The following is a 14,047-nucleotide window of genomic DNA, read 5'->3' on the forward strand; positions in this document are numbered from 1 at the left end:
ATGGCTTGCTTTCAAGAAAAACTTCCCCTTAATGTCCGGCCACAGTCAACCAGAGGCATTCTTTGGATATTAAAAGCTCTTTTCCCCCTCCTTGTGTCGTCAGGCAGCACGATAGTGACAACATTCTTTCTACAGTGCAGAACTGTAACATTAGACAGGTACCTGGACAAAGCCTGGAGCTGTTCTCTCACCGGCTGGATAATGGGAGCCAATTTATTCTCATATTAAGTATTTTCAGTGGATTAGGACAGAGCTATTTCTTGTGGGGTTGGAGAAGGGGCAAAGCAGAAGTCCAGAGGTATTGTTTTTAATGTGCCGCTGGGTACTCATTACTGCAAAGTCACAGCGTGAAATCTTGCAGCTTCAACTTGCAGCTCCACACTGAGAGCTGTTAGCAGGAATTTGCCTGTATTTACGTGTTATTCCTCAGCTCCCCTCTGAGAGACAGGAAGGCAGATCCGGCCTTGTTGACAGGAGTATGTTGACATATCCTCTGGGTAAGAGAGGCCAAGACCCATATCAGTACCATGTCAGATTGCTACTGGTGATTTAATGTAGTGGAACAAAACGAGGTTGGTGATCAGAACTAATACTCTGACAGGAGATCAGCTAAGTATTTTTCTCTTTTCTTATATCTTTTACAAAAGTCAACAATAGTTCCCCGTTCTCTTACCTATACACCCACGAGGGTTGTCTGTAGCCAGATTCCAGTAGAGGGGTTTACACCTGCCACACAGGGTTCCCTCTACATTTGGTAGGCAGCGGCAGGCGCCCTGAAACAACAGATAAGGAATCTAAGGATTGTTGAGACTGGTGGCTACTGTTGAAAGGCAGGTTATACAATCAGATTGATGGAAATCAGACACAAGCTGTTGCATATTGTACTACATTGCCAGTTTTCTGAATGACTGGAAATTTGTGGCTTTTCTTTCTTTCAAATGTAGGCTGTGTTCCAAAACAGAAGTGCAAATGACCTTCCAGAAATTCATTGTTGTTTTTCTTCCTCTTCAAAATGGAAGGAAGTCTCTTTTCCTTTGTTTTAATTGCATTTACATTTCAGAGAAAAACACTTCCTTTGAAAATCTGCTGGAAGAGCAGCACAGCTGTGTTATCAGTCAGAGGACTTTGAGGGAAAGCAAAGGGCCAGTGCTGAATTTAGACTGTGATCCCTTCTGTCAAGGATAATAAAAACAAAATCAAGATTCTGCTTTGGTAGACAGAAAACTTAAGTTTATTGAGAGCAACATACCGTTTGAGGATCAGCAGCCTCAGTTCCTGCACGGTTACACACACTGATGGGGGCTGGAAGTGAAAACATGGAAATCAATGAACTGTACAGTTAGTCTCTGCAGTAGACTATCAAACATGGCCCCACAGTAGTCAAATCCTTTATTTTAAAGCAACATTATTTTACTATTTTACCTTAAAATAATAGGTGAAAATAAAAATAAAAGGTGAAAATATCTACATAATGTTGCTTTAAGGGGGGCTGAGTATTAACACATTAAACAAATTATATCATTCAATAACAGGACATTACTGCATAACCAAAGTAACACTTCCACATTAAAGATCACTGGACTTACTGCTGCTCCTGTTCAGTCCCAAAATGACTTCATTCATGACTATGATGTTCCTGATGTAGTTACCTGAGCACTGGGGGAACCTGAGTCCAGAGGCGCAACGGTCACACCGCTGGCCCACCACCCCTGGGAGACACAGGCACTGACCCGACTGTGGGTTGCATATGTTTCCATATGAGCCCTCTGGTGAACACTGGCAGACTGAGGACAGGAAACAAGAATTTATAATGTAAGCCTGTACTGTTATGATCATTAGGGTTAAGTGAATCTGAAAGAAAAGGGTTTAAAATAACCCCATTTCCATCAGTCATGATTCCCAGTTGTCTATTCTCGTAATCATAACCTTAACCCCAGAAGGAAGATGTCCATATATATCTCATGTTCCAGCTCTCTGTAAAATGTTGGAGATAAATCTATGTGGATGACGGCAAAGGGTTTTACGGGATACTGTGGGAGAATGAGGATGTTTGCTCCAGAGTCATGAGAAGAGGCCACAGTATGCCCAGTGAAACCAACAGCAACATTTTTTCCATCCGCACAGAGATCACATGCACCCAATTGGTTTATCTGTCATAGTTACACTGGTGGACATAGAGGGATGAAGCCCACTCACCAGCACAGTCTGGGTATCCATAGTAGCCGGGTGTACATTTGTCACACTCCTGCCCCCCATAGTTGGGAAAGCAAACACATTGGCCACTTGGACTGCACACGCTGTCAGCCACACCAGCGCCATCACAGAGACATGCTGGAGGAAATTAGCAAAGTCAGATACTTCATATTCCTCATATAGAATAAAGTCAATCATTCATTTTATCTGTATCTTAAAAAAATGCGGAATGTCGCACTTTCCAAGAGAAATGGACAAGAACTGAAGTTTTCATCTCGGATTGGGACAACCTATTACTGTGAGCACCTCAATTCACGGACTGACAGGCTCACACGGACTGACAGGCTCAAACCTGGAAAAGCAGCTGTATCATAATCATAACTACCATCTGACATCAGACGCCTCACCAAAGCGAAGCACTTCCAGCCATCACATTAGAGGTTGGTGTGAGATATCTTTTCAATAATTTACTATGGCCCTTGATAGGAAAGAGGTTTCTCATCTCTGTTCTGGAGCCTCAAGGTTCAAATGTCAAAAGCTTAGACTTTAAAATGGGGGAAAAAAAGGCCTTGCTTGAAGTGTACTTGCTCAATAAACTAGTGCAAGCACATTCATGCAGGCAAAGGAACACTTTTGTGTACAATAAAGTTCTTGCTGTGTAACTGTCTGCAATTAGTTGAAAACATCACTGAAGGCTGCTCTACCATGTGGAAACATATCCCCATTTCCTTTTCTGGTATGCTGCCTTAGTTTACATCTACTTTGTAACATCCTCACGGCCATCTCTTTCAAAATAAAGGTAATTTCTCTTCATCGTTCACTCCAGTTACACTGATGAGGTTGTGTTTTTACAGCCTGTGGGGGGTGACTGCTTATTGGCGTGATGATTTTTCTCACCCTGGCAGTTTGGGAAGGAGTGGTATCCTGGTTGACAGCGGTCACATCGCTCCCCCTCCACACCCCGACGGCACAGGCAGCGTCCTGAAGCATCACACACCCCATATACTGTCCCTCTGTAGTCGCATACACACTCTGTGCACAAACACATTAGAAATGTTTATTCTAACAATAAAAGCGAACAAATTAAATCCTAACGAATAGAAATTCAAATGAGTAGCCCTGCTGAACCCTGAAAACTGCTTATAAATGAGCCTGAACTCTTTCTTTGGTCCAGCTGAACAACACGGAATGACAAATACTTCCGTCAGTTGAACTATATAGTATTGTGGCACACAGTGGTCCGGCCACACTGGTGCCCAGGTCTTGCCAAGCCTCGCCTGGTAATGGTATGTGAATAGACTTGGCAAGACAGAGCAGCCACCAGAGAGACTGCCACCGTTTTCTTTGCCCCGAAGCAGCTCAAAAACATTAAAATCAGCTTCTCAAAGGCTGCTGATGAAATTCCTTCTCAGTCAGCTCAAAGGACGAACGACATGTTCTTGAGATAAGTTTAAGGAAAGTTATTGTTTGCCTACATTCTTTAACAAATGATAAAACAGAAAAGGCTAAGGGCTAAAGGTCTTTGTTTGAATAGAAATGCTATAATACTAATAATGGGTTTCCCAGCTTGGAGGAAACCAGAAAAGGGAATTTAGAACAGGGCCCATAACTAATAATAGACGGGTTATTTCTCACTGAACAGTCCCAACTGACTACTGCAATCAGGAGAGGACAGAACCCACTTGAACTTAAATCCCCACTGACGCACATGACAATCTAAGAGCATCAGTGCTCAACAATTGCAAGAGATCTTCTGTCACTGAGTAGCAGATCTACTTTTTCAACCACTGCATTAAACCCAGCCATAATGGACTGGACGTTCTGATTTCATAAGGGTTGCAAACATGATCTGACCTTTAGCTGTGCCTGCATACATTAAGCCTTTTCTTGACTGACCTGTGCCACGTGTTCTTAACATTTAGCTCTGCAGAAAACCAAGTCAGACTCACTGGTGCCTTACATGGTCCTCTAAAGCTCTTTTTAACAACCTGGGCTGCCTCTAAGTACAAAAGTCAAGGCCTGTCCTGTTAAAAAGCTCTTCAAGAGGATACAAAACTGGCAGGGATTTTCTTTTTTAGATACAGTAAATGAAAATAAGAAGAAGCTATAAAAGCAGCATAGCATAGCTGTCTAAATGACTCTATAGAAGCACAACAAATCAGCTCTAATCACACTCACGCTGACAGTTTGGTGAGCCAAAATAACCTGGAGGGCAGGCGGTGGGCCCTATACAGAGAGACAGAGAAAAAGATGAAGACAGAAAGAGAAAAGAAGGAGCGACCACATTTTAAATGACTGTTAAAAAACTCTGCAAGTGGTAGGAGACACTGCAAAAGCTTCTTTAATGAACTTACCCACAATAGGTCCTGCAGGGGATTTGGTGGTGGTCTGGTACACGGGATAGCCTGATTGCAAAGGAAAGGCTCGAAATTAAAACCTCCACTAATGGGAAAATGTGATCAAGTAAAACCTCAAATGTCACCGTTATTTATTGCAGTGCGGAATTGCTTTTGCTGTGAGATTAAAGATTCACAAACCAGATAGCAAGGTAGCTTGAGGCAAACATTGTTAAAAGAAAAGTTCGACAGTTTGGTAAACATGATCATTTAATTTGTTATTGAGAGTTTGATAAGACAGTCAACATGACTCTCACAGCAGTACAGCAAATATGTTGCTGGAGACAGCAGTAAATCCCTGAAACCACAACTTGGTATTTTAACGCTTTCATTTTTGTAATGAACAAACAAACAAGATACAACAGGTTAATTAGTGAGCTTTGGAGGTGCTGGTAGGTGGATTTTGGCACTTTTCGAGAGAGCAATCACTGCTGCAGCTGGCAGTAACACTGCATTTCAGATATAAGACTAATATCAATCTTTACATTTAGACTTTGACAAGAAAGCAAAAAAGTGTATTTCCCATAACAATTAATTTAATATTGTGACCCTCCATATGTAAATAATCACAGCCTTCCAACAGAAATAAACTAACATCAACTTTGATGTGCTGTATCACAAACATAAATTTCATACAGTGACACAAAACAGCAGAGAAGAATCTCCAGAAAGCCCGACGGCCTCCTGATGACTGTGTCAACGTGTTTAAACTAGTTTGTCACTGCTGACAGCCTGGAGATGACTGAACTGTGTTTTAATAATAACTTTTAGTGATAAATCATTCTGCTCCTCACGAAATGCCAAGTCCGAATTTTTCAGTCTGCAATTAATTTTGTGTTTCTGCGACATTAAAAACAACACACCTGAGGCCGATTTGATGCTTTTCATGTATAAAAATAGCATGAACGTTTAAGATGATGCCACAGGTCAATCAAAGTGGTTCACATTGGAGAGCATTATTAGCATTAGGGAAAAAGAAATCTTTACATGGGTAAGATGCCTCCCTGTGACTCATTTTTTGGAACACAGAAGCTGATTGCGACAGCAAGTTCATGCAGAGACATTGAAAAAGACTTATGTGACAAAAAACACTGGAAGTAAAAATGAAAAATGAAAATGATAAATTTTCCGATGAAAGACTGGGTGGCTTATCTTCACACCCTGGCAGCCTTTGAGTCTGTGGCCAGATCAGAATGAGATAAGATGCATGTGTCTACTATCTGCATCTGTTTGTTGAGATGGAGGAATGGCATGTGGAATGTGTGTTAGTCAATACTGCACCATGAGCATGCAGCCCTGCAGCATTAAAGGCAGGAGTCTTTGAGTATATAATAACCATAAGTCTGGTCAAAAAAGCTTTTATTCTTCCCTGAAGGCAAAAACTGACAGACTGGAACACTAAGGGTGAATGTGAAACTGACTCCTGCCATCACAGGGTGGGTATAGTTTCACCTGACTGTGTGTACCCTGACACACCGAGCTCCCAAACGCATCATTTCATCAAATACAGTTTGATCATTAAAGTTTTCTCTGATATCTATGATTCAAACAGACTTCTTTTTGCACACTGCCTTTACTCGCAGTTATCAAAGATGTTTTTCAAGCAATATAGCACGGCTTGCACACCAGAATGACAGCTCCAGCACATCCACCCCTATGTTTCCCAACTGCTCATTTATTCATCCACCCATCCGTTAGGTATGCTTGGTATCCAGTGATAAAAAAAAACTTACGAATGCACTGAGGGTAGTAATAGTATCCGTCAGCACAGCGATCACAGTTTTCTCCAGTAAATTGTGGCTTGCAGAGACACCTTCCAGATCCCATTTCGCATCCAGCTGTAGTCCTTTCATCACACCTGCAGGCTGGTGGGGACAAATGTGCACACATGCCAACAGATGCATCAATGCAGACTAACATGGACGTGCAGACATATGAACACAGCACAGGTCATAAGAAATTTACTGTACGTATCAGTAACAAGTACAGTAAGCTTTCACCCATCCATCACACCCAAATGAGAGACCTCAGAAGCAAATAATGATTACTGAACCTTTACTTAGTTTGTTTTTGCCAAACGAACACCTTCCTCTGTTCAGCCGACTTAATTGAGTTTTCTGGATTTTATGGTTTACGTTTCAAAGCGCTAAGGGCAACCGGTTTAATTCCACTAGTTTCTAATGTCCAAACACAACTGGCAGCTATTTATACTGCGAGGAGCAGCCATGGACCATTAAAGTAATGTCAACACAAGCGGAGCCCAGTTTAGCAATAATACAAGCGGTGGTGCCAGTGGTGCTTGTGCAGTGGTGCCATTTGTGTCTGTCTCAATCGAGACGCTGATGCCTCCCTTTGAATATAAGCCTGGTTTGGCTTCACTTGTCATGTATACTGTAGGTCAAATAAGTGCACGGGGAGACATTTTTTAGAGAGACATTAAACTTATGCAGTGCTGTATTGGAAATGTGACCGACGACAAAGTTCAACTCAATGGCAATGGGCATTTCAGCTCTCATTTGTTTCATATACAGTTATTTCCTCCTCCATATGTTTTAAAGAAGCAAAATGAAAACAGACTGCAACTCTTCAACCCATGTAAACCCCAAAATAAAACAGAATAAAGAAAAATACCAAAACATACACAAGGCAGTCACAGCTCTAAAGCTTGAGACATGAATAGGTTCAGATACATCCAGGCAACATTACACCCCAGTGGTTCCTGAATAGTCCAGCAACACAGAGATCCATGTGAAGCAAAGTTCTTCTAAAAAAAAGGGCAAATAAACCAGAAGCAAAAACAATCAAAAAGTGAGGGAATTAAATATGAAAATGAAACTCACGTATGCATCCAGTGGGAGACTCTGGAGGCACTCCAAAAGGTCTGTAGAAACCTTCAAGGCATCGCTCACAGTTCACTCCAGCAGTGTTGTGCTAAAGAAGGACATGGAAATAATGTGTGAGCCATAACTCCTACATAAATGAACTGGGAGAACAAAACAGAAGACAATCTTAGATGAGCACAAGAGTCCTCTTCACTCCGTAAAGGATCTCTCGTTTCAAATGCGCATTGACGCATACGATGTGATACAATGCTTACGCTCTCTGCATCAGTATCATATTCCTGAGGGATATCATATCAACAAAACACTCAATACAACTTTACCTCAGCAAATGAAAATGGCACAGAATTCATTTCTTGGGGGGGTTAGAGGGAAGTGTGTAAATGGAACAGCTTTGTTTGGGCCTCACAAACCCGTTTGCACAAGTTGCAGAGCAAATGGTGCAGTATCAAATGCTCCGCAGAGGACTCCATAAAGATATGCACAGACAACATGGAATTTTTCTTCATTTTCTGATACCCTCCTCCTCCCCTACATCCACACACATTCACACAGGGGAATCAGTTTAGACTTGAAATGCACTTCATACCTGGCAGTTGGTGCACACGCCTCCACCGTTGTACCTGCCGAAGGTGTCTAAACTTGCTCCCCTCCTTTCCACCTCTGGGTCGTAATAACAGTCAACGGCATGGGAGAAACACTGGCAGGCTGAGGAGGAAAGCCCCGAGACAGACGCACACACACACACACACACATAGAATTATTCTATATGTCTCAGCAAATTACCTTTGACTCCCCGTCTGTATTTAAGCACCCTAAGCTACTCATTCTCAAAAAAGGAGTTGTAAGTCTGGTTGTTAAGTATTAAGAGAAACTATAAAACCCAAACTAAACAAGAAGGCACATCCTCTTCCTGTATACCACCCCTGTCTCTCATTAATGTTTATGAATGGTTAGGGTGCATTTCCACTGCACTGTTTGGATTACGAGTCTTCTTCATCTTTCTCTCTCTCCTTTTGTGGCTGCTACAAGGTCATGTTTCATGAGCAGAAAATTTGTCAGCAGTCCAAAGCAATTAGATTCCAGCTGACACAGGCCCTGCTGGCTGACTGCATGGCTTGCCGATAAGCTTGCATGGGGGACTATCCGGTAGGCTGGCATGGGCCTGGCTAACTGGCCCACAAGCCGGCTAAGATGACAAAAAACAGTTATCCTGGAGCTAGTTGAGAACTGTGCTGTTCATCACACATACCATATGAGGAATGTCCTCTCAACTCTTCACTGAGGCCCTCTACAATACCATATCAGGGCATCCACAACAGGGCTTAAATATCAGAGGACACTTCAGTCCACTCTGGGGGTCGTAATTCAAGAAGCCAGCAACGTGGGGAGTAGCAGAGTGTGGTTTTGTTTACACACTGAGTGAACTGTTGTACATGTACACTTACGTTGACACTCATTGGGGCTGTCAACAGTTGCAGCACGCCATGGCTTCTGGTTAAAGCCTGGGCAGCAGCGGTCACATGACTCACCACATGTGTTGTGTTGGCACTCACACTGGAGTCTAGAGACAGAAGATGAGACAGTTGGATTCTCATTTGCAACGCAAAATGCCAGAACGTTCTTTCAGCCTGCCTTAATTAATTTTTTAACCACTTGGGAATGGCAGAACAAGCTGTAAACACAGTATTGACAAATTATTATTACCTCATTAAGTTGTTATAGCAAACAGCTGCCTATTTATACAGCAGACGCTGAGCAACACTAGCATTCATTTCTTGATTAATGTAAGTCCAACATTCACTCTACTTTTAGCTCTGTTTTGTTCTCCACCAACTCCCGAGGGTGGAGCTTTAAGCCGATGGGAACATTTACTTAAAACGCCCAAGTTGCTAGCAAACAATAAAACACAATGAAGCATTCAGGGATGCTACATTGTTCTGTTGTTTAGTTGCTGAGAGTATTCTCAGCAGCAGTGGTTCAAAGCAGAACTTTATCACAAATCTTGACCTTTTACCAACTATTTACAACGTCACAGCCTGTAATCAAGTAAGTAAAATAACCAAGTGTCCTTTACAATGGTGATGTCAATGAACAAGCATATGAGGTAATGCTTCCTCTGAAACGATTCACTATCACTCAAATCACTTGATTTGGCAGTATCTCTGGTTTCTAGCATTTAGTCATCTCTGTCCACTGGAGGCCATTGTACAAAAAGATTATTCAGCTACTACATGTTAATGAATAAAGACATACTTCGAAGTTAAATTTTGAAATGCTTATAAGGAACACTTTCATGTTGTGTGTGTGTGTGTGTGTGTGTGTGTGTGTATATATAAAACATTGTTTAAGAAAAAAAAGCGTTACTAACCTGTTTGGGCTGTCCTGGTTACGACCCCCACCACACACCCGTGCATGCCCATGACAAACACAGCGTCCACCGATGCTGATGTCTTTGATACTATAGTAATACTGTCAGCAAATAAGGAAAATGTTATCATCACCGCTACTTCAAAGTAAAAGCGGCCTTATCGACAACTCTGAAACATCACCCACACCAGAGCAAACATCTGCCTTCGTCTGGCAGCAACAGTGAGTCACAAATGTTGACGAGTACAAACCTAAACCACCATCCATGAGCTAAGGCTTGTTTTATGGAGTGAATCGGTGCATTATATATACAAAAAAGATTAGAACAGCTGGCACCACTCATTCATTCTGAGACTGTCAAATAAAGAATGAATGAGGTGTTTTGGACATTCTGGAATTACGTCTACAAGAGATTTACAAATTTTATAGTTTCAGCAAAACTATGTCACAGGATATCTAATCAAACATCAAATAAGAAACACAGGCTTTGGCCTCATTACTGACAGTTATTTTCAATATATATCATCCTGCTGCATGTGCCACATTATGCACCTGCAGCCTGTCGGAGCTGTCCACAGCCAGTCCTCGCTGTCTCTACCAAAGGTATTACAGTGATGACTGGACAGACAGATCTGGCATTAGGCCTTGACAAGGGTGAATGTGTGAGCAGAAGGGAGCAGGTTAGTGTCTTTGTGTCAGCAAAAAGGACGCTGGAGGGTAGCTGGTACAGAGGTGCAAATCTCGCTTGCCCAAATGGGAAACAAGAGTGTGCCAGCTTGACACCTCTGTGTGAGGCTGTGCGGTATGTGCCTCACCCTGCGTGTGACAGTGGGATCTCTCTGGGCCTTGGAGATCAGGTGGCCCAGCAGGGTGCTGGTGCGGAGGAAGCGCAGGCGGATGTTGGTGGCCTTTGTGAAGTCTCGCAGCACCGGAGAGTAGGTGAAGTTTTTGGACCCCGGCCGACCGTTGACCAGAGACACCACAATCTGGACAACACATAGTTATTTCTCAAAGACTGTTCTTGATATCTTACAAAATATAGCCGCTTGATATGTTACCTCTCCATTCTCCAAAGGGACGATCCGTGAGTATTCTGTGGTGCAGAGCTGGTCGTTGTCATTAAATATACGAGCATTGGGCTGCTTTCCAAACTTTTCAAGGCACTCGCGCTTTGAATCTGCCATAAAACAATAAATAAAGAACAAGTCTTTTAATCTGTCACTCCATTTTACAAGCATTTCTCATTTTAAAGTAATAACAATAATATTATCACGTGGATGTCTTCTGTTGAGCTACCCTCTATCACCAATTAATATAACATATCATTATCTAGTTAAAAAAACAATGAAAATTGTGTTCAGGTGCTCTCATCTCTCCTTGTATTTACGAATCATGTTGTTGGAGAATCAAACCCAGAAGGCAAACATTAAATTAGTGGCACGTTAAATGGATTCACCTGGATTCTAAATATGTATTATGTGAATGTCTTGCATTTTGGACTATTGTTTATTGTACAAGTGATGTAAATTCGAGGAAAAGTAATATCTAATTACAGTATTTGTGACAAAGCAAGCAAAGCCTTCAAAGCATTAAAGTTAGGGGAATGAATCACGAGTGTTAAGAGGTAGAGTCTGTGCTGAACTCTTTTAAGATCCTGAATGAACATGAACTTGGATCAAGTGAATATGGGGGCAAAGAGAAACTCTGAGATTGTAAATCTGATGAGTCACAGCTGTGTCTCCTGGCAGTGTATACATGCACTGCTGCCTCCCGGATATTAGTCATCATAATTCAGATATGCCAACTTAGTGATTCGAGAGTGTGTATTCAAGTATGTAGTTCATGTAATTTATAAATGGTATGACATTATAGAACTGGGTAATTAAGTTTGAAATTCACTGCATGTCACCGCTTGCCACTTTCTACACAAAATCGACCGCAAAACATCAAAGTTTTAAGCCTGACATTTCTCCTGGAATTCATTCAAGGTTTCAGTCTTAGGTTATTAGTTTTGATTTCCTTTTAAGACGCCATAAACAAACACACTTCCTGTCTTAAGCAGACTGTTCAGTGAACCAGGATTACATGTCTGCCGGTGAACAAATTTAAATCCACAATCTTCACAATGGCTCTTTTTCAGAGCTGACATTTTGACTTAGCAGGAAAGACACAGGTGTATTAATGGCTGCAGTGCCGGTTCCAGGGTCCTGGTATCCTACATGCTGGATCTCTGGCATGGCTTAGCGGGCCATTGTTAATGTTAATAGCTGCACCTGTGTATGTCCTTGTATAATGTGTCTGCCAGGAAAAATGCCTTTTCAAACAAAATCTGCTAATTATAATTGAGTAGCTGTATTACAAACACATAATAATCCTCCACATCTGTGTTTAGGTGATTTCACAGGATTTTGCGTCTGCGTCTGTTCTGATTTTGCCCCACAAATCACTTTGCAATCTCTTTATGTTTATTCCAAACACACTATTGTTGCACCTGAAGGGAAAACCTGCATCAGGTGCAATGAAGATTGAGCGTGAAAGCTTCTGCCAAGCTGGGATGAGCTAAATCACTACTGTGTTGCACAGACGACAGTGGAAAATAGCAGACATTTATTTACAAGAATACGATTTACTTTAAAAAATCCAAACACGCATTCCAGATTTACCAGATTTACTTACAAATCACTGACAGCTGGGGGACTGGTAGGTTTTACTGTATGTGTACGCAGCTTTAGCTTTGATTTTCTAGCCCATAATCTGAACAACTCCAGAGGGGAATTCAGTCATATTGTTTCAAAATTTGAATCACAGCACAAGTACTGAGGCAGCGTGCAGGAAGTGTTATTTTGTTGAGAATACAATAAAAAGTAAAATGCTGCAAAATACAATTACATGAGAACTTACGTGCAAAGTACTGCCAGGGGGTGAAGGTTCTCCCGTTGTCTATAGAGCGCTCCAGCACCCAGAGGTCAGGACGAGGTGAATTAGCAAACTTGATGAGCACGTACGCCACATGGAAGAGCTAAAAACCAGAACACAAAGAGCGAGCAAAAAAGAGTCACTGCTCTGAGCGGATTTTGGCATAATGTTGTAGTTTCCTGCTCTACTTGGTTTTTTGAGAAAGCTTTCTTGGCCGGCAGCTCTGACAATACTCTTATTTCCTCTGCTGTGAAAGCCAGGGCACAACATGAGTATGGTTGTTGCAGCCAACCCAGTCTCATGGCGATTCATGAAATAGTCACGAAATGTAATCTACAGGACTCGTGCACATTAAACATGAGCTTTCCATTTTTTCATGACTTTCAATTTAATGTGTTTCAATCACAAGTATCTTTCATGCCTGCACCACGTCCACCATCCTTCTCATTTCATGGCCAAATAAGCAATAATAATAAATATGCAAAGTCCAGTTAGACTTTCAAAATAAAACTTTTCAATCAAACATCAACCTCCTGTGTTTACCCCATCCATCCACCCTGGTCATGGACCTCTTGCTCTTTAAAGCGCATTCATCCTTAATTGTTTTAAAGTTGTGCTGAATGTCCTAAAACAAAAACAAAAAAAAGAGAGACTTTTGTGTCCATGAGCACAAATTAATAAATTCACTTTTATGACTATGTCACGAACTGGCCTGAGACCCGGCTGGTGCAGCTTGACTTCTGTGTGGCCATACAGCAAAGCACAAACAATTCGCCAACATTTGTCAGCATGGAGTCAATAAAAGTGGTGCAGGTGCAGCCAGGTTAGTGAAAAGACATGAGCTAAGCCCACATGATCCACGTCTGTTCTCTGAACTCTCTATCTCCACCTTCCATCAGAATATGCAGTCCTTACAAGGGCAGAAAATGATGCCAATGATTGCTTCTGCCAACACTGAGCTTTCTGTTGGGCTCATGACACTCTGACTAGCATGTTTCCTTTGCTGTTCATCAACATCCTCATCAAGGCCTCAAAGCGGGTGACTTCAGCTTGATTGAACATTGCACAATGGAAAGGTAATTGGTAACAATCAAAGCTCTCTTTGTTATGGTCTGGCATGGACTTGGTGTGGCTTGGAATTTAAACCCTGTGACACCATCCTGCACGTGACACCTGCAGAGTCAACAAAAAGCCTCACCTACACCTGACCACCACACCCGTCTTGTTTTTGTACTGTTTTCAGTGCTGGCGGGGATCCTGAAGCAAACTTTAACATGTTTCAAAAATAGGGTGTTGGAGGCATAGTTGCTGAACGTGTGATACCTGCCCTCA

General features: G+C 41.9%; 1 protein-coding gene across 1 annotated transcript in view; it reads right to left on the reverse strand.

The window, feature by feature from the left end:
• LOC139338860 (laminin subunit alpha-3-like) overlaps nt 1–14,047 on the reverse strand; it is a 52,910-nt gene that overhangs the window by 29,688 nt on the left and 9,175 nt on the right. The window contains exons 3-17 of the mRNA XM_070974150.1: nt 12,701–12,818; nt 10,858–10,976; nt 10,615–10,785; nt 9,801–9,901; nt 8,878–8,993; nt 8,019–8,137; nt 7,430–7,520; nt 6,323–6,454; nt 4,548–4,598; nt 4,372–4,419; nt 3,091–3,225; nt 2,197–2,331; nt 1,650–1,784; nt 1,250–1,302; nt 674–773 (exon numbers count right to left, since the gene is read on the reverse strand). Coding sequence (XP_070830251.1) covers nt 674–773; nt 1,250–1,302; nt 1,650–1,784; nt 2,197–2,331; nt 3,091–3,225; nt 4,372–4,419; nt 4,548–4,598; nt 6,323–6,454; nt 7,430–7,520; nt 8,019–8,137; nt 8,878–8,993; nt 9,801–9,901; nt 10,615–10,785; nt 10,858–10,976; nt 12,701–12,818 — 1,624 coding nt within the window. The remainder of the gene's footprint in view (nt 1–673; nt 774–1,249; nt 1,303–1,649; nt 1,785–2,196; nt 2,332–3,090; nt 3,226–4,371; nt 4,420–4,547; nt 4,599–6,322; nt 6,455–7,429; nt 7,521–8,018; nt 8,138–8,877; nt 8,994–9,800; nt 9,902–10,614; nt 10,786–10,857; nt 10,977–12,700; nt 12,819–14,047) is intronic.

The sequence above is a fragment of the Chaetodon trifascialis genome, chromosome 11, assembly GCF_039877785.1.
Source record: "Chaetodon trifascialis isolate fChaTrf1 chromosome 11, fChaTrf1.hap1, whole genome shotgun sequence".
NCBI lineage: Eukaryota > Metazoa > Chordata > Actinopteri > Chaetodontiformes > Chaetodontidae > Chaetodon > Chaetodon trifascialis.